We start from the raw sequence: 19,372 nt of genomic DNA on the forward strand, positions 1-19,372 counted from the left end.
TGCGTAGACTAGACATTCCTCGATATTTTAATTATGGTCCTCGTAAAATTAAATTTCTGTGCGACCCAGCTACTATGTTCAGCGTCTTTCCTTAACTACGATACATACAGAGTATAGCTGATCCTGCGTGTAGTTGCGGTGCTCCGTTTGAAAATGTCTCTTTTTTTTCATTGCAAAAATATACAGAAAACCGAATTACACTGTTTCATTTCAGTTTTTTACATAAATTTCTGATACTTTTATTTTTGTTTTAATTGTTTTCATTGGGCTAATTTTGTTTTCAATTTTTTTATTGTACTGTCGTTTTCATTTTTTTTCATTGTCCGGTTAAATCTAATTTCAAAGCACTTTTTTTTTAAATATTCACGATTTAATGCATGCATACTTTCAATGTTCTAATATACGTTTTGTATATTATTGTTGGGAGAATACTTCACGAGCTGGTATAAAACTTGTGTCAATGGATATCCCTTTTGTGAAGTTAACAAATAAAATTGTTGTAAACTAATTAATTAGCCATGAACTTATTTAATACGTTTTTTTTCTGCAATTTGATACCCTTTTTAGTATCAAGATTTAATTTTCATTTAAATTTTGCTGATTTATTACGATTATTCTCTGAATGCATGTTAAAATACTGCATTATTAGTTTCAACTGATTTAGGGAGCAACCATTTGATTTTTAAAGAAGGGCTAGGATCAAGCTTTAAAAAAGGCGGGACGATGATGTATGGTTAAACAAAGGCGGGACGATAATGTATGGTTAAACCAAGGCAGGACGATGATGTATGGTTAAACAAAGGCAGGACGAGATGTATGGTTAAACCAAGGCGGGACGATGATGTATGGTTAAACCAAGGCGGGACGATGATGTATGGTTAAACAAAGGCAGGACGATGATGTATGGTTAAACAAAGGCAGGACGATGATGTATGGTTAAACAAAAGCAGGACGAGATGTATGGTAAAACAAAGGCAGGACGATGATGTATGGTTAAACAAAGGCAGGACGATGATGTATGGTTAAACAAAAGCAGGACGAGATGTATGGTTAAACAAAGGCAGGACGAGATGTATGGTTAAACGAAGGCAGGACGAGATGTATGGTTAAACCAAGGCAGGACGATGATGTATGGTTAAACAAAAGCAGGACAAGATGTATGGTTAAACCAAGGCGGGACGATGATGTATGGTTAAACAAAAGCAGGACAAGATGTATGGTTAAACAAAGGCAAGACGATGATGTATGGTTAAACAAATCTCGGATGAACAATTGGGTAAAATAAACAGAAGAAATAAAATCATGATCTGAAAAATCAAGGACGGGCTAAAGTAAAAACTAAAAAGTCGTATCAGAAATTATACCAAAAAAAAGAAATCCAGGGTACAAAATCTAATCCTAGTCAACCTCCTAGGAATTAAATTATGACAACAATTTCTGGTGTTTAACTAGAAGTAGCAACACCCGGATGTGGTATGAACGAGATTTTCTTTTGGGCAACGAGGAAGTGTAAGGAGTTTCGATTGGGTCGTGAATAAAAGCAAATACAATTTCTAAGCCTTTGGAAATTATTTTTAACCAATTCCTATAAGAGCCGAAAAAAAATTGCCAAGACTGGAAAATAGCGGGAGTAATGGCATTTTTCAAAATGCGAAGGAATAATCACCTACAGACCAGTCAATCTAACCTCCGTAATATGTATAACACTTGACAAAAAATATAAGGAATCATATATAACTGTCCAAATGAAAACAAATAAGCATTTCTAAAAAAAAAAAAAAAAAAACACATAATAACAAAAAAAAGCGGTACGACTTCATATCAGGTAGATCAAACTGTGGAACTGGTGCAGTAATAAAAACATCTTCGTAAAATAGTTTCAAAAACAGACTAGACAAATTTGAGGGCAATTAAGAAATATTTAATAAAGATTACAAATATCAAAGCAGATATAACTCAGCCAAACAGGGAGTCACGCAGAAATATATCATCGGAATATGGGGTCCAGAGTAGAAACAAGTATGCCCGTTCTCAGTGGAAATCACCGCTAGGTATCCATAAGTTAATGGTTCTCTTTAATTATTGCCGCTAGTTTTTTTGTATTTTTTTGGGGTATTTTTTTTTGTACTTTATTCGAATTATCAGAATTTTTACCAAAAAATATGAATGAGTACTCTATCATAATGATGATTTTACACTCCCTTCTCTCTTCCAGATGTTTTGATGGTCGGAAAAAGCCTTTTTTGATGGCCCGAGTTGTCAAAATGTACGGTCAGAGTGGTCCTGGTCCGAGTTCTTTGAGGACCGAATTATCTTCCACCCTACCACACATGTTCAAATCGTTTCATTCCCCATTTAATAATAACCCCTCAAAAAAGAACTTTTTGTAAGTGTTTGTCGAAAAAAAATTGTTTCTGTATAGGTACGTCTTTTGGTTTTCTATATGCACTCTATAGAAGAGTGAAATGCGCTCGGTGTTTAAGTTGCGCAGAGCTGCCAAAAATGCTTCTGGGCTATAGATGACTGTTCCTTCGTCCAGCTTACAGTTTTTGGAAAAAAAGTTTCTAGTAATATAACTAGAATAGGTATGGTGAATATGTCAAAGAGACAACATCCCTAGCTGGATGAAAATGTCAGCCCAAGTCCACACATTGGTCTTGAATGAATGGCAATCCTCACACCACTGCATGCTGCAGAGTAGCTGCGAAATCATAGCTCTTGATCTTTTTACACACAAAAAATAGTTAGAGCTATGTTTTGCAGCTAGCTGCAGAGCTCTGGTCCCAAAACATCATTATACACAGTTACAGTGAAAGACTTATCCATGTACATCAGATGGACTCTGTAGCACATCTTCGAAGACGCTCTATCTTATCAACATCACTATTGTCATATTGAGAAAGGGATCTCAAATTATTGACCCATACTGTTATAAAGAGTAGACTAAGGAGAGGTAGGCATTTTTCCTGCATTTCCAAAAACAGTGATGGAGATTAGTGTGTAGGAATCCCAAAGATGTACTACTTGTAGCTTTGCCACAGATGTTGTTAATTGGGTGGTCCATTTAAGATCTTCTGATATCATCAAGCCTGAGTATAGGAAAAAACAAAGTTTTGATAATGATTAAAACAAGAGCCATACTTATATATATATGTGTGTGTGTGTGTGTGTGTGTGTGTGTGTGTGTGTAGGAAACTATCCATTTCATTTGTTTGAGAAGAAAACATTCAAATGTATAAATTTCATTTCCAACTTCATGGATCGGCATACATATACCTGTTAATTTTTGGAACTATTCATGTGGTAGATTCTTACCCACTGACACTGTATAATGCAGGAGAATTTTACGTAGAAGCAAATCTGGGATGTAAAAATTCCATTGTTTAGTATTTTTCACAGATAATATGGTAATTTGAATCAATAACCTTCCACAATGCTTACATATTTATGTACATGTACGAGTCTTCCATTAGGTGTTAACCTTCCATTAGACTCCTTCCAGGAGACTTTAGCAAAATAGATAAATCTCCTGAAAGTATGTTTTCTCCCGTGCAGGAAACTCAAATTATTTCCTGCAAGACCTCCCAAGGTTGTCTTTTTCATTTTTACGGATGCCATTTTTGTTGTTTTGTACACAAATAGCATTGGTCTCGTTTGCACTTGGTTAATTTAACGCTTTTGAACAGCTGATTAATGCTAAGATGCTCTAGACTTTTCACAATCAACAAGGAAACCCTGCATGATTTATGATTTTGAATGGTTAGTTACATCGTGGAAGTATAATGTTTAGATATTATACTTCCATGATTACATCAAGGTCAATGTTGGTGACATAATTAAATTCTTCGATCTCTTTTTAACAAAAAGATGTTTAATCTAAAGGTACATAAACAATGACATTTGGGGTCTGTTACAATGTATTTCGAACACTTCCAAAAAAAAGAAGAAATACACTTGCTAATACCAGTATTTACCAAAAATGAACGTGCACACATTGTCAAATGGCTCAAATTTTGTCCATTCACTGTCATTTGGGGGATGACAGCATACTACCAACCATATGCATATAATTCAGTTTGAGTGTTGTACACACAGAGAAGTAAATGATGCAATACGGCATGCAGAAAATGCTGGTCACAAACTGGCTGTTTATGCTACTAAAGGCCCTACATGGTCTCGCCGTTTTTATTCCTTTCATTGCTAAACATAATTCCATAGAATCCGAAAATTAGAGTTGAGACTGTATTCGGTAATTTTGTTGCAGTGCATGACTTCAGGTCCTAATTTAGAGGGTGAAAAGAGCAAAAGATTATTCTTGTGTGTGCTGACTTCTCCCAAAGGCCATTTGTCTTTAAGAGTGAGAAGTTTATGTAATAGATTACATAGACAAAAATGTCAATATTGTTATTTTTCATAGAGAATTTACTGAAATTTCTCCTTGTCCACATTGTCAAGATTAGGCCTTCTGAAAGTGAATCATTTCACAGACTGGTACATAATGTTTTCAGATAGTAATTTTTATTTTATTTTGAGAAATTTCTTGCCAGGCTTTGCTGCTGGGATTTGTATTTGTATTTTTCTGGTTGAAACTATATATAATATTTAACACTAATATTGACTTGAATATACACATGTGGTGTGTACAAAATAGTTGTTGAAAATGTCTTTGCGCAAATTTGTAATTGAAATTTGGAAATTAATTGCGGGTGATCTCCTGTAAATAGGATCCAGATCAAGAAGATTAACACGTATGGGTCTCCCCCTAATGTGGGAGAGTTAACAGGTATAGGGTAGGTAGGGACATCCAATTTGGTCCTGAATCTATTATAAACCTTTATATGAATTTATATAATATATTATGCTAGGAGTTGTGTAGAACATTTTATACTCTATTGAATCCAATTATTTGTGTGTATAATGTTGATGCCCATAGAGGGCCCATGATTGGCTAAATAAATATATGATACATAGGTACTGGTCCAGATTTTCTCTGACCCTGCAACCCTCCTCTCTTTTATTTGGATATTGATATGTGGGGCTAGGGTTCAGAAAGATGTGTCATACAGAAAGTTTGAGATTTAGGTGGACAACAGAATACCTCATTTCTAACAAGTTTCAAGTTGAAACAGTACATGTCACACCTACTTAGTTCAATTTCAGCATCATTTTCCAGTATGCTGATACATATACTTCATTTATGATATTTGTTTTATTAAAGAAAAGAAGCTTTTGATTAATTTAAATGAGAGACTCCTGTTTTATTGACTTTTGAGCTATTTACAATTATGACTTGATTATTTTTTTTTTTCAGACTTGAGAAAGAATGGATACAGAAGATCGATCAGGCACAAATTCTGGTGAAATAGACAGCATGGAGACACAAGATGTTAGGAATGAAAAACTGTATATAAATATTGCAGTAGAAAATTATTCCAACAGCTTACTACAGAGTATATTTGAGATGCAGAAGAAGGGAATATTTTGTGATGTGGTTTTAATTAGTCAAGAAGGAACAATCTCAGCACATAGACTCATTCTGAAATCAAGCGAGAGCCAATACCTAAGAGAATGTGTAATATTAGAAAACCCTGCAGCAAAATGTCAAATTTTCCTCATTGATTTTTCTGAGAAATCAGTTACTGAACTTGTCAGCTATTTGTACACTGGAGAGTTTAAGCTTCATCTTAACATAGTTAGTGAAATGGTTGAATTGTTTGACTTTCTTGGCTTAAAGGATTGTTATGACTCATTGATCAAATTTCTAGATAGTGATCCAGTATTTAAACTAGAATATGAAAAACAAACGGAAACAAAACAAAAAAAGAAAATAACTGAGAAGACCACCAATTTAAAAGGTATAAATATACCAATAAACCTGCAACTACAGGCACATAAATCTGTTGGTCAAGGCAGTGGTAAATTTCAATTATCTTTAACCCAGTTACTTACAAAATCTTTACAGAATACACGGCATGCAAATGAACGAAGAGAAGATAGTACAACAGGTTCTAATAATTCAAAAGTTAAACATCAAAGAGCATTAAGCACAAGTTATTACAAAAATAAAGAGAAGAAATTTAGCGATTCTTCCAAAACTATCCAAATACTCACAACGACCAGTACAGCATGTACAGATAAGAAAAATACCAACACAGAAAGTGAACTAGTTAGTGGTCATACAGACAAAATGGTCAATGCCATGACTAGAGATGATTATGACTATGATAGCTCAGAGTCAGATGGAGATTTTCAGTCTGATTCATTAGACACTGGTAATTATGAGTATGATGTTGATGGTTTAGAAATTAAAGATGAAGTTAGTGGAAACAGAGAAATGACAAAAGGTGCAACCCAGGATGTAAAGAGAAGGGAGGTAACTACACAAGATCATGTAAAAAAGATTCAACTGGATACCTGTAAGGAGAATGACTATAAACGGGAGGGGATTTTACAAGAACTTGAAAGAAAGAATGTTAAAAATAAATGCAAGACTAGTGGAGATGAAAATGTGGATGTAAAAATGAAATATAAATCATTATATAGAATGGCTGTTCATGATAGTAGAAAAAGATCAGATGTTGCATCTGGGAGGAGTAAAGAAGTAGATGTAACAAAGAGAGAAGTACAGGTATTTAAGCCAAAAGAAAGGAAACCAGTACAAAAGTCAAAAGATACTCATGATACTGCTAAGGTAGGTAATAGTGATGTGACCCAACCACACAAAAATATAGGGATATTCTGCCATTTGATTAGTGTTGGGAAGTCAAAATTATTTTAAAATTGATTATTGAAAAGAATTAAAGTAACATAATTAATTAAAAGTCTTGTCCTTTAAATATTTGAAATTATGACACTTACATCTTTTGATTATTTGATTAATTCTAATTACGTCATTATCAATTTTCTTAATCAGTTGGTAGTAATGGAAGCCCACTTCAATTAGCACCACTTTAATTCTGGTCAAATTCATCTCCAAAATTTAAAGCTGTATCAAGTTTGAATTGCCCAAATTGTTCAGGATTGGACTTCTGCGGTTGTATCCTGCAGATCATTTTGTTTGAAACTGTGAGTTAAATATACATGTACATATTACGTATTCAAGGATACATTTTAGGATATTGCAGGCAGCATACATGTATATTTTATTATATATGTATGATGTCTTTAACATCCTAATTGCACTTTTGATTTTCATTTTCCAAATTATTAAATGTAAAATTTTTAAATATTTTTTTTATCAGTTCTCTAATCATGCTTTTTGTAATGTACATATACAAACTTTTGAATAGGCACAAAAATTAGGGTCGGTAGGGTTAATAGCAAAAACACAGGTATTTTTTTTAGGCCAAAATAATTTGGCATTGTTTTATTGTATACAGAATTTTGAGCGTCTACTCTTTGAATGTGTAAAGTGCAGTATCAAATTTTTCCAGCTGAGAGACTTAACGAAACATGTGGAAACCCACTACACAGCGACAACTTATATTTGTGACATTGGTAGATGTGGGAAAAAGTTTTCAACTAATGAATTTCTCATCAGTCACAAGATGAACCATAAAGCTAGAGCAGATGCAAAAGTCTGTATTCCTGAAAATGGTGTATCAGCAGTACAATCTAAGGTAGTTAAGGAAAACAATGACGCAGCAATCAATAACTCTTTTGAGCAAGCATCAGCTGATACTAGTCACTCAGGATCTTCAGGGATAACTCAGGTACACACGCAAAATATTTTCACATGAATTTCATACAAAATGTATTTAAAAAGGAGATGTGATACGATTGCTAATAAGACAGTAATTCACCAAAAGTCAAGCAATGAACAAATAAAACTTCTACATGTCACTACATGGTCTTCAATGGTGGTCAAAACCAGTACCATAGTTCAAGCTGTAAAAGGCCCTAAAATAAATAAAGTGAGACTATTTATAACCAAGGTTATAGCGGTAATCAAAATAATGTAATCCAGGGACAAAGACCAGACATGGAAAACAGACATATACAACAAAGAACATAAAGTAACTAAAATCATACATACAAAGTAACAAAAGCTAACTCGGACTCCACTGAAAACTGGGAGCATGAACCAGGTGCACCAGTAGGGTAAGCGTCCTCTGCTTTTCTAGAAACACCTGCTGAATTGCATATTAAAAGTCAATTCTGGGGTAGATGAAAGAGGAAAGGAAAACTGACACATTGAACAAATCAGTTTTCATGGCGTAGAAGGATGCACGTTAAAATTCATGAATACAACAATAAAACGAACTATAAAAATCTGTCGAAATTGGATTTAACTCTTATATGATCTTAACATTATTAATTAAACAAATAACATTGGTGACAGGGATAATGTGAATCTAGCTTGTACATGAATTATGCATATATATTTTCACCTGAAATTAATGTTGGATGATTTTTCACATGAAAATGACATTAATTTCTTCTTAAATTAGTGTAAATTTCATGTGAAGCCCCATTTATATGAACTTAATATGAATATAATTCCTTGAGTGAAGTACTCCATGATTTAGTAACTTCCTTGATTGTTTAGAATTTTATTCAAGACCAAAACATTTCATATTTTTATACATGCATGACCTCAAAACATTTGAAGTTGTTGTCATGGTTGTTGTTATTAGTGTCAGTGTTGATGGCATCAACATCCATAACATTTGGTATCTGAACAATGACTTGAGAACGGGTCTTAATGAAATACCTAATACCACAAGGTGCCATACTAGAACAGGTCTTAATGAAATACCTAATACCACAAGGTGCCATACTACAACAGAATGGCTTGACTTGAACTTTTTAGGAACTTGGGGCCAAAAGGAGCTATAAACAAGCATTTTAATGATGTTCAATCCAGACATTAACTGGACTTTAAGTGAATGGATCTTTTTTACCACAAGGTGCCATGCCACAAAAGGAATGTTAGAATTTTAGGGGTAGTGACCTGAAAAATTTAGAAACTAGGGGCCATATGGATACCAGAAACAAGCAATTGCATGATGCCCAGGCAATAATTTGACTATAAGTAAATGAATCTTTATAATATTGTAACACAATGTACCATACCATATAAGGAAGGCTGCAATTGATTATTCAGTTTTGGGGGTTTGACTTGAACAACAAGCATTTGTATCATGTCCTGCAGTAACTTGACTATAAGGAAATGGATCTCTGACATTGTACCATAAAGTACCATACCACAGTAGGAAAGCTAGGATTAATATTGAAGATTGTGACAACCATTTTAAAATTAGTGGCCGAAAAGGTGTTTAGAAACAAGCATTTTCATGATGTCCAGACAATAACTTGACTACATGTGTGAATGAAACTATTTATGAATAAGGGGCCAAAAGGGAGCCACTTTGGTTCTGATCAAATTATTTTCCTGTAAACATAGCAATCAAAAATTAGAGTTGTATCAAGATTGAATTGTGTGTCCATATTTGCCTCAACTGTTCAGGGATTTGATCTCAGCAGTCGTACCAAGATTGGCCATGATTGTGAGAACATGTGTACAATGTACTTATTAACAGTAGTTGACATCAATCTTGTTTAGTGTGACCTTTTTCATTACGGAATACATATTGTTGTTTTGGACAGTAAATAACTAAGGACACATCAATTATTAGGTTCCAATTGCACAATACAGAAAGGCATGGGATGGTTACTGATCTAAATAACAACAATTTTTCATTTGTTAATAAAAACATAATAAAGTAATTATACCCCACGCAACAAAGTTGCGAAGGGCATATTGTTTTTGACCTGTCAGTCCATCTTCAGTTTTCTGAACTTTTTTTTTAAACGCTTGCAGATATTGACATGATTTTTGGTATATAAATTTACCATGATAAGTTACAGGTCAGGTTTAACTTTCATTCCGCTCCAATAATTTTACTGAAATTATGGGCCTTGAATTTAGGAAATTCACAGAAATAACAGTTTTCGGTACTTTTTTCTAAACGCTTGCAGATATTGACATGATTTTTTGTATATAAATTCACCGTGTGCTCACTAAGGTTCTTTAATTTATTCAAACAGATTCTGCCATATGAATGTGGGAAATGCAGTACCAGATTTTCCCAACTGAGAGACTTAGAGAAACATGTGAAAACGCACTACACAGAGACATCTTTCATTTGTGACATTGGCAGTTGTGGTAAAAAGTTTTTAACTAAACAATCTCTCATCAGTCACAAGATGAACCATAAAGATAAATCTGATACAAAAGTCAGTATGCCTAAATATGTTGTAGCAGTACCTGAGGTAGAGTCTATGGTAGATGGTGAAGATGAAGACAAAGCAACCAATAGTTCTTTTGAACCAAAACTAGTTGATACTAGCCAGCCTGGATCTTCAGGGATAACGCAGGTAAGCAGGAAAATATTTTCTCATGATTTCACATGAATCAAGCAAATAAATCTCGTTAAAGAGAGTTCACATACAATTCATGTGAATAACTCCTGCACATGAATTTTTTACATAAATATCTCATGGATTTCATGTAAAGTTTGTGTGAATTTCACATGACCAATACACAGTGGTTTTGTTCATTCATTGTTTAAAATTTTATTCAGGACATAAAAGTATTATTTTTATATACATGTATTGAAATGTATACATATGTCCTATTTTTCAAACAACATTTTATGGTTGATGACAATCTGTCTGTCCTTTCTTTGTAAAAATTTAAAGATTTAGGTAAAGTCAAGGGCTTGATCCCAAAATTTGGAAGTAGGGTTCCAGATGGGTTCTAGGAAAAAGGTTTTCCAGGTTACTATTGGCTCATTTTTGCCTCAATTTTGCACAAAATAAAAATGTTCGTTAAAAAGGTAGTTCCCCCAGAATCTTCCATGGACCCATCATTGAAAAGGTTTGTTATAATGGAAGGAAGTTATTTATTTGACTGAAATTATATTGAAAATCATGTCTTAAGTAGCAGTCTTTGTAAGAATCATGTAAATTCTGCAAAATGTGATACACCTAAAAAAAGGCTACATATTTTTATTTTTGTTATTAGGTTACTTTACTGGTCTATATTATGAAATGTATAATTATTCATTCAAATCAACCTGCTCTTAGGAGATAATCAACATTGAAAATGCAATAGATTCTATTGTATTTGAGTGTCATTTACAGAGTTATCTCCCGTAATATAGAAATCTACAGTGCATTATATACAATTTTTATCTCCCAAGAACACGGGTTATATGAAAAACTGAATGTTTACTACTGTTTATTATGGCAATTCAAACAAAATATCAAAAATAAAAATATGTAGGCTTTTAACCCATGAATCACATTTTGCATGATTCTTATCTGGAGTGCTACTTAATTCTTTGATTCTACTGGTGCAAAAACATGATATAAATTACACCATCAATGTGATGGGTCATTTCATATATCACCAACTGTCTGATTCCAACGCAGACTGATACTTAAGGAGGTAGACCTAGGGTATGGGACCAAGCTCTTACTAATCATTGGAATGTTTGTATTTAGCATTTTACATCAATCTCATTTAAGCATCAAAGTAACTTGGGCTGATTTCATTCTGTTTCAAATGGAAGCTTGATGGGCTTCTATGATATTATGATACAAACATATCACTTATTTCAAGAGTAATGTCTCTTGCCCTAGGTCTATCTCCTTAAATGTAAGTGTACAAAAAATGTATATAATGTTTTTGAAATGCAGTACAAATGAACATTTCAAGGGCAGATAAGTCTGACAAACCTTCAGTCTTTGTACATTCGAATACAAAAATTCAAAACAAATATCAAGTGATACAGAGATCAAACAGTGATTATTCTAAACAGAGAAGATTTTTTTCTTGGGCAAAAGTATGATGTCAGAAAGGTTGGTTTTGACACATACCGAGAAGGGTATGGTGAATATGTCAAAAAAGACAACAACCCTACTGGGATGAAAAATGTCAGCTGCCTGCTTCAGGTTTTTGTTTATCTTTTCTTTCAAAAATGTATACATAAGAAATATTTGTTAACAATGATTATTAGTTGAAATCCCCTTGTTAATTTTCATAGTTTTTTTTTTCTTCAGTATGACAAGCTTGCAATTAGTCAAGAAAAACCTGTTGATGTTGATAAACCTTCCAAATCAAAGAAAAAGACCAGAGATAGCGGTGAAAGGAATCATCAATGTGAGGAGTGTGGTAAATCTTTTAAGAGGAAGGACCACCTAAACAACCACATGTCAACACATACTGGAGAGAAACCATGGGTTTGTGAAGCTTGTGGCAAAAGTTTCACAAAAAAAGCTGGTTTACAAGAACATTCAGTACTGCATTCAGGAAACAAACCCTATATTTGTGACATATGTGGCCAGACATTTGTCAGGGAGCGTTATCTTGTTTATCATATGAGATTACATACAGGAGATAGGCCCTATGTTTGCGATATATGTGGTAAACGTTTCACCAGGGTTAATGTTCTTCATAAACACTTAAAATCTCATCAGAATGAGATCAAGCTGTATTCTTGTGATGTATGTGATAAAAAATTTGCTGATAAGTATGTTCTAGACAATCACATCAAAACACATGGTAACAGTAAACCTTTTGAGTGTAGAGAATGTGGTAAAACTTTCAAGTTAAATTCTTACCTGAAGGGTCATATGAAAATAATGCATACAGACATTCGGCCTTATACATGTGAAACATGTGGGCAAGGCTTTAAAACACCACAGATGTACAGACGACATATGTATAGCCATATGCAAAAACATGATTTGCCTTTCAAATGTGATGTATGTGATAAAAGGTACTCTGAACACTATCTTCTGAAAAAGCATATGAAAATACATGATAATATCAGACCTTTTAAGTGTGACAAGTGTGACAAAGCCTTTCCTTATAAGGCCCATCTGAGACAACACAATGAAATTCACAAGCCCAACAGGCCACAGTATACATGTGACTTGTGTGGAAAGACACTGAGTAATGTTTTTTCTTTGAGACACCACAAGAAAGTTCATGAAACAGTCCAATTCCATTGTCACCTATGTAATAAAGGATTCCATCACAAATCTAACTTTGAAAGACACATGAGAGTACACTCTGGTCTGAAGCCATACTACTGTGAGGAATGTGGAAGTACATTTACCCGATCAAATGCTCTGAAGAAACATAAAGCTAAAATTCATGAATCTTCTAATGTACAGCATGTTGAAATTGTGGTTGACAATTTCCTTATTGGTGACCTTTAACTTAAAAAGTGCCTTTGGAGTATAATTTTCTTTTGTACATATATGTATATATTATGTATATATTTTTTTTTTATCTGAAGTGATATTGATTAATAATGATCCATGTTAGTTTTCTTCTCATTATCCCCTGAATAAACATTTTGAGTATATACACTGATGTATCAAGTGGTAGTCCAACCACCCAAAGATGAATAGTGCTTGATGCTTGCAAGGGGAGATAACCAAGCTTATGGATTCAGTTGGTGATTTTAAATCAGTTTAAAAACAAAGTAAATTACAAAAGGGTGTCATAGTCTTAATGTACATGTATTTGTCTTCACTAAAATTTTTAATGGGAGTAATATTGTTAACCTTATCAATAGAGTTGTCTTCCCTTGATTGGATGACCATTACCTGATGAAATGAAAGGTATTTAAATCTAAGTACATGTATGATAATGTTTAAAATCTTCTTGTCAAGTGTTCAGTTCAGTGACATGCTTTGCCCCACCCTTTTTTGGTCGTATGATGGTATCATCCTGTCATTATCGTTGTTGGCATCTGTTAATTTTACTTTATTTATGAAAACCTGAGAAAACCTTATTCAATCTTTTTAAAATTTTAACACATTGTTCCTAAGGTTTTTGCCTCACTCTTTTGAAAATAATGGGCTAAAAGGGGAAAATGGGTATTAAAATTAGAATTGATAGAAAAGTTAAATCATATTTTGATCATTCCTTTTGAAATTCTGTTAATTTTTTTTTACATGGAGGACTAATCTTTAACCACTTTGTAGTTCAAGGGATACCAACTTGGGCCAGGCTAAAAAAAATATCTTTTTAGCTCTCCAAATCCAAAGGGCACAAGTGAGCGTTTGCCTTCACTTGATGTCTGTCATATTCATTGTCTTGGTCATCTGTTTACAATTTTGCAAACATTTTTTCCTCTGAAACTATTGTGCAGAATTATATGAAACTTTGCATGCATATTCATGATGGGATCTAACAAAAAAGTTGTGTTTAGATATTTGTTCTGTCAAAAAAAAATGGCCACTTGCTATATTTTGACAACAGTCACCAATTTCTACATATATCTTGAAAAGTAAAAGAGATATTTGAAAATAAATGTGACTTCCCTCTTCAACTTGTAGAACTCTACAAAGTCTTTATTGGGTCAAAGTTTTCAGACGGTTTTTGCAGTTTTTGGCCAATAGCTTGATAATTATAAGAGATTGGAAAAACTTTTAATTGATGAAATGATCCTTATAAGGCCTACAAAAGTCTCCATTGGGTCAAAACTGTCTGATGGCTCTTCGTTAAAGTTATTTCCCTTGAAAGGTGGAAAATGACAGATTTTGCAGTTTTCAGTCAATATCTTGAAATCTTATATAGATAGGATGCTTATGATAAGGACTACAAAAGTCCCCAGAAGTGAAATTGTCTGATGACTCATTGTTAGAGGTATTGCTCTTGAAAGAAGAAAAAAATTATGTTTTTTTTTCAGTTTTCAGCCAATATCTTGAAAATTATAATAGATAGAAATAAAAGAAAAATCAAATGAGGAAATAATCCTTATGATAAAGCCTACAAAAGTCTCCATCAAATCTAAATTGTATATTGATTCGAGCTCCTTGCTAGAGTTACTGCACGCCCTTGAGAGGCAAAATATTAAGGTTTTTTTTGCGGTTTTCAGCTGAAATTATGAAAACTGTAAAAGATAAAATAAAAATCAGTTGATGAAATGATCTTTATGAAAAGGCCTAGAAACGTTTCTTTCGGCGGAAGTTGTTTGATAACTCCATGTTAGAGTTATTGCCTTTGAAACGCGAAAAATGTTTTTGCCGTGATATGGCCCTGGTCGACGAAACTGCATTAAAACACAGTAATCAATCATGAAACGGGAAAAATGACAATTTTTGGCAAATATCTTGGTAACTATGATAGATATAAAATTACTTTTATTTGGTGAAATAGTTCTTATTTACAAGGTACTTAAGTCCGATGGGTCATTAAATTTGTAGGACGTCTCCTTAGAGTTATTGCTCTTGAAGTGCAAAGCAAAAATTGAACCAGGTGAGTGATTCAGGCTCATGGGAGCCTCTAGTTCATTTTGTCCGATTTTGATTTTTTTTCATTGGATTCTTTCTGAAAATCCCTGCCAGCTTTTTTCAATCAGATTTCAGATCTTAAGGTTTTTTAGTTATGAGGGGTCCAAGGGGCCACTCCCTCAGCTTTTGCCATCACTTGGCGGCCGTCGTCGTCTTCTGTCGTCGTTAACAATATTTCAAACTCTTCTCCTCTGAAACTAGCTACCTGACCAAATAGAACCAAACTTGTCTGGAATGTTTCTGCGTAGAACTGATAGAACTGATATTGGGTTTTTAACCCGTCTAAAAAGAAGGCCGCCGTTACTGAAAATAGAACATAGGAGTCCGACAGAAGTTTTTCCCACATATATCCCAAAACCGAAAAGTGTAGCCAGATTCTGACACAAAGTAGAAGTGTCCTGCATGATGAGATCTGGCCGTTTGAAAATTGTTTTGTTAACCTAATCTTCTAAGCCGTGTTGGAGTTAATGCCCCTTTTGATGATTTTTTTGGCTATTTTTAAAGTTTAATTACTTTGAAAATCTTCTCCTCTGAAACTGCTGGACCAATTTGAACCTAACTTGAAATCAATATTCCTCAGAGTATCTTGCATAGACTGTTACTGCTCTGGGGATTTTTGATCCGTCGAGAAATATGACAGCCCCTTTAGAACATACATGTAAGGGTCAGACAGAAGTTTTTCGCATATATCTTTTTAAAACCGTTAGTTTCAGCAAAATTCTTTCAATTGCCGAAATGATCCTTATTATAAGGCCTACAATAAGCTGCATTGAATCAAAGTTGTTGGACGACTTTTTGTAAGAGATTTGCCCTTGAAAGGTGACAAATAACTTCTTTTTTTTTACAGTTTTCAGCCAATATCTTGAAAACTATGATAGAAAGAAACTTTCGATTGCTGAAATGATCCTTATGATAAGGCCCACAAAAGTCTGTGGTGATCAAAGATGTCGGGCGACTCCTTGTTAGACTAATTGTCCTTAAAAGGCGAACAATGATGTTTTATCGGTTTTCAGTCAATACTTGAAAACTATATAGTAAAGAGAAAGAAACTTTCAACTAATGAAATGATTTATGTAACAAGTTCTACCTAAGTCTTTTTTATTTGAGTCAAAATTGTCGGACGACTCCTTAGAGTCATTGGCCTTGAAAGCCAAAATTTTAACAAGGTGAGCAATTCAGGCTCCTGAGAACCTCTTGTTCATTTTTGGTCTGATTTAAAAAAAATGTCTTGATTGGATACTTACGAAAATCCCTGCATACATTGTTCAAATAAGATTTCAGAAATATCTCTTTGGGTATTCTAGTTATAAGGGGCCGAAAAGGGTCTCAACCCCCCCCCTCCGCAACCGCAAAAAACCGTCTTTTTGGCTGACCTTATCCAAAACACCATGTAAGCTATTGTCATAACTTGGCGTTTGTCGTCGTCCTTCGTCGTAAACATTTTTCTTGACTATTCTCCTCTGACACTACCAGACCAATTAGAACCAAACTTTGTATGAATGCTACTTTGAGTGTTCTGCATATAACTGATGTGGGAATGTTTAGCCAATTATGACGGGGTAAAGGTGTTGAGCATGATGGAATCTATTAGTGGTCAAATTTTCATGTAAATCAGCCATGTTGGAGCTACATGTATCGCCCTTTTTTCAGTGTTTTTTCCCGCTTTTTTAATGTTATTTCTTTCAAAAATCTTATCCTCTGATATTACTTGAACATTTAGAACAAAATTTTGTATGAATATTTCTTAGGGTGTTCAGCACTGAATTGGTATGGAGATGTTTGATCCGTCGAAAAACGTGGCCGCTGTTACTAAAAATAGAACATAGGAATCAGACAGATTTTATTTCATAAATCCATGAAAAACATGGCCGCTTTTACAAATATCGAGCAAGGTGAGCGATTCAGTATCTATGGAGCCTCTAGCTCGTTATTGGTGCGATTTCGGTGTTATGTTATGATTTTGTCGTCGTCGTTGTCGTCGGCGTCGTTAATTGTTTCGTTTCTGTGCTATAACTTTAGTTGAAGTGAACCAAATATCATGAAATTTTGATATATTATCACTCGCGGCTAGAGGAAGCTTGCTATTTAACACTGGTCACTGCCCCTTGCCGTTCTGCAAATAAAGTGGTAAAAAAAGTGTTAATATAAAATTGTTTTAGATTTTTATTGAATTCAGTTTTGACAATTCCTTTTTTAGTTTGTTTCTTATAAAATGCTGTGTCGATATTTTCATTCAATTTTAACAGTAATTCCTTTTTTTATTTGTTTCTTATAATATTCTAAAGAGATCTAAAATAGCATTTAGCATTTTCAGTCTTTAGGAGACCAAAGTAGGGCCACACCCTAAAAATCAACTTTTAATTTTTTAGATTTTAGATTCTGAATTTTTATTATTCGTTCCCTATGGAAATAATTGTCTGCATTTTCTTTAAATCTGAGATTTCAGACATCTCTTACGTTTTTGAGATTTTTTAATTTCTGGTCCAATTTTGAAAACAGTCTTCCATCTAGAAGTCCGTACCTTAATATTTTAATAATTATGGGAATACTTTTTACTGTTTTTTTTCTTTCTTTTTGAGTAACAAGTGGTCAAAGGGAACAATAACATTGTTTTTGAAAGACAAGGTTTTATTGTATTCTAAAAAAAGTTCATCTGAATTTAATGAATTGTTTTCGTAAATTGTTCATCTTTACAATGAGTTAAAGAATTATGCTTGCAATATTACTGTATCATTATCTGTTTTTGAGATAATTGGATACAAAGTGACCCATTAAAGGACTTTGAAAGCAGTTTTTTTTTTTTTATTTAAATTGAATTTCAAAATGTTGTGCAATATTGACCTGTATCAAAACCAGTTATTATATCAATAATAAACTGTAGGTCCATATGTTTTAAGTGTGTCGAAAACTAATATTGTGTTTACACTTGCTCTAAATGAAAAGAGTTCAATTAACTGCGGTCGTATTATGATGCACACCCCATAAACCCGATTTTTAAAATTTTTGGCCCGATACATAACATTTGTTTTTAAAGGATTCCTTTTGAAAAGCCTTTCCTGATTTTTCTCCATCAGATTTGCATCTCTTATATGTTCTTTTGGATTACGGGGATCAAAGGTCTTTGATGAGCACCCTCAAAACAATACTTTTTTTAAACTTTGAATTGAATTTCAAATATTGTGCTATATTGTGTTCAAAGCGGTTGTTGTGTCCTTAATGAACTATAAGTCCTTTTGCTTAAAGTAGTCAATAAAGAGCTTCGCGGAGCGCAACATGATACGACCGTAGAATGTTGACCTATGTTCACTTGGGACAGGTGTGGACACAATATTAGTTTTTGACATAGTTACCTTTGTATATGTACACTTGTTTGTTTGTTGTTGATTTTGTTTAGGCGGGAGCTTTTTTGCTTCTGTCCATTCATGTATACGTCTTTTCCATTAATTTTTGTCACAAAAATCTCAGTAAACATTTGTGGGAACGATTTGGAATTTAATATGCTACTTCAGTGTTCTTCCAGCAATACTAGTGGTCGTCTGACAAGCTATTTTCTGACCGATAATGCCATGGAGGAACGAAATGCCAACTTCTTACGTTTTAGGGTGCGTGATTGGTTGTGTAATGTGTAGTTTTTGCTTTTGGGTCGGCTTTGTCGCACATTAACTTCCTGTTTGACAGATCGATTTTGCTGTTTTTTTTTTCGGATTTAAAAAATTTTCGTCGCAAAAAAGTCAGCAACATTTGAAATTTATCAAAATTATCATGGATTGAACTAAAAACAGCTCCAATTTTGTCGGCCAATATTTATACGGTTATACAAGAAAGTTGAAATTCTAATAGTCTTCAACGCCATTGTGATATGAATTAAGGAACGACTAACTTCAATTTCATGTTCTGCAAAATATCCGCGACCCAACATTAAAATGAGTTGATTTTTTGTATGCAACTTCAGCTTGATGGGTAGTAGCACATGTCGTGCATCCATTTTTATTGTTGTTGTTGTTGTCAATACAGCTTTGACCTTTTAGCAATTTTTAATCGCATAATTTCAGCA

At 33.7% G+C, this 19,372-nt stretch overlaps 1 protein-coding gene across 5 annotated transcripts; it reads left to right on the forward strand.

The window, feature by feature from the left end:
• The first annotated feature begins 738 nt into the window (after positions 1 to 738).
• On the forward strand, positions 739 to 14,767 carry LOC148603193 (uncharacterized). Of its 5 annotated transcripts, none has more exons than XM_088552792.1 (5): positions 739 to 2,422; positions 5,312 to 6,691; positions 7,434 to 7,619; positions 10,051 to 10,380; positions 12,070 to 14,767. In XM_088552792.1, exons 2-5 carry the CDS (start codon positions 5,324 to 5,326, stop codon positions 13,231 to 13,233), a joined length of 3,048 nt encoding a protein of 1,015 aa, XP_088408918.1. In that variant the 5' UTR covers positions 739 to 2,422; positions 5,312 to 5,323; the 3' UTR covers positions 13,234 to 14,767. The 5 variants fall into 5 exon arrangements, with proteins under 5 accessions (XP_088408918.1, XP_088408914.1, XP_088408916.1 ...); XM_088552788.1 differs by having other exon boundaries at positions 740 to 2,422; positions 7,434 to 7,712; XM_088552790.1 differs by having other exon boundaries at positions 2,360 to 2,386; positions 7,434 to 7,712.
• Positions 14,768 to 19,372: the final 4,605 nt, after the last annotated feature.

The sequence above is a fragment of the Perna viridis genome, chromosome 11, assembly GCF_037379345.1.
Source record: "Perna viridis isolate PV_CMFRI_1.1 ecotype Kerala chromosome 11, ASM3737934v1, whole genome shotgun sequence".
Lineage (NCBI taxonomy): Eukaryota > Metazoa > Mollusca > Bivalvia > Mytilida > Mytilidae > Perna > Perna viridis.

Bases quoted from the DNA above. Each gene is read 5' to 3' on its own strand.
- LOC148603193 (XM_088552788.1), top strand. From the start codon at position 5,324: ATGGATACAGAAGATCGATCAGGCACAAATTCTGGTGAAATAGACAGC. The intron at 7,713-10,050 runs GTACACACGCAA...TTATTCAAACAG, and splicing joins GATCTTCAGGGATAACTCAG to ATTCTGCCATATGAATGTGG. The intron at 10,381-12,069 runs GTAAGCAGGAAA...TTTTTTCTTCAG, and splicing joins GATCTTCAGGGATAACGCAG to TATGACAAGCTTGCAATTAG.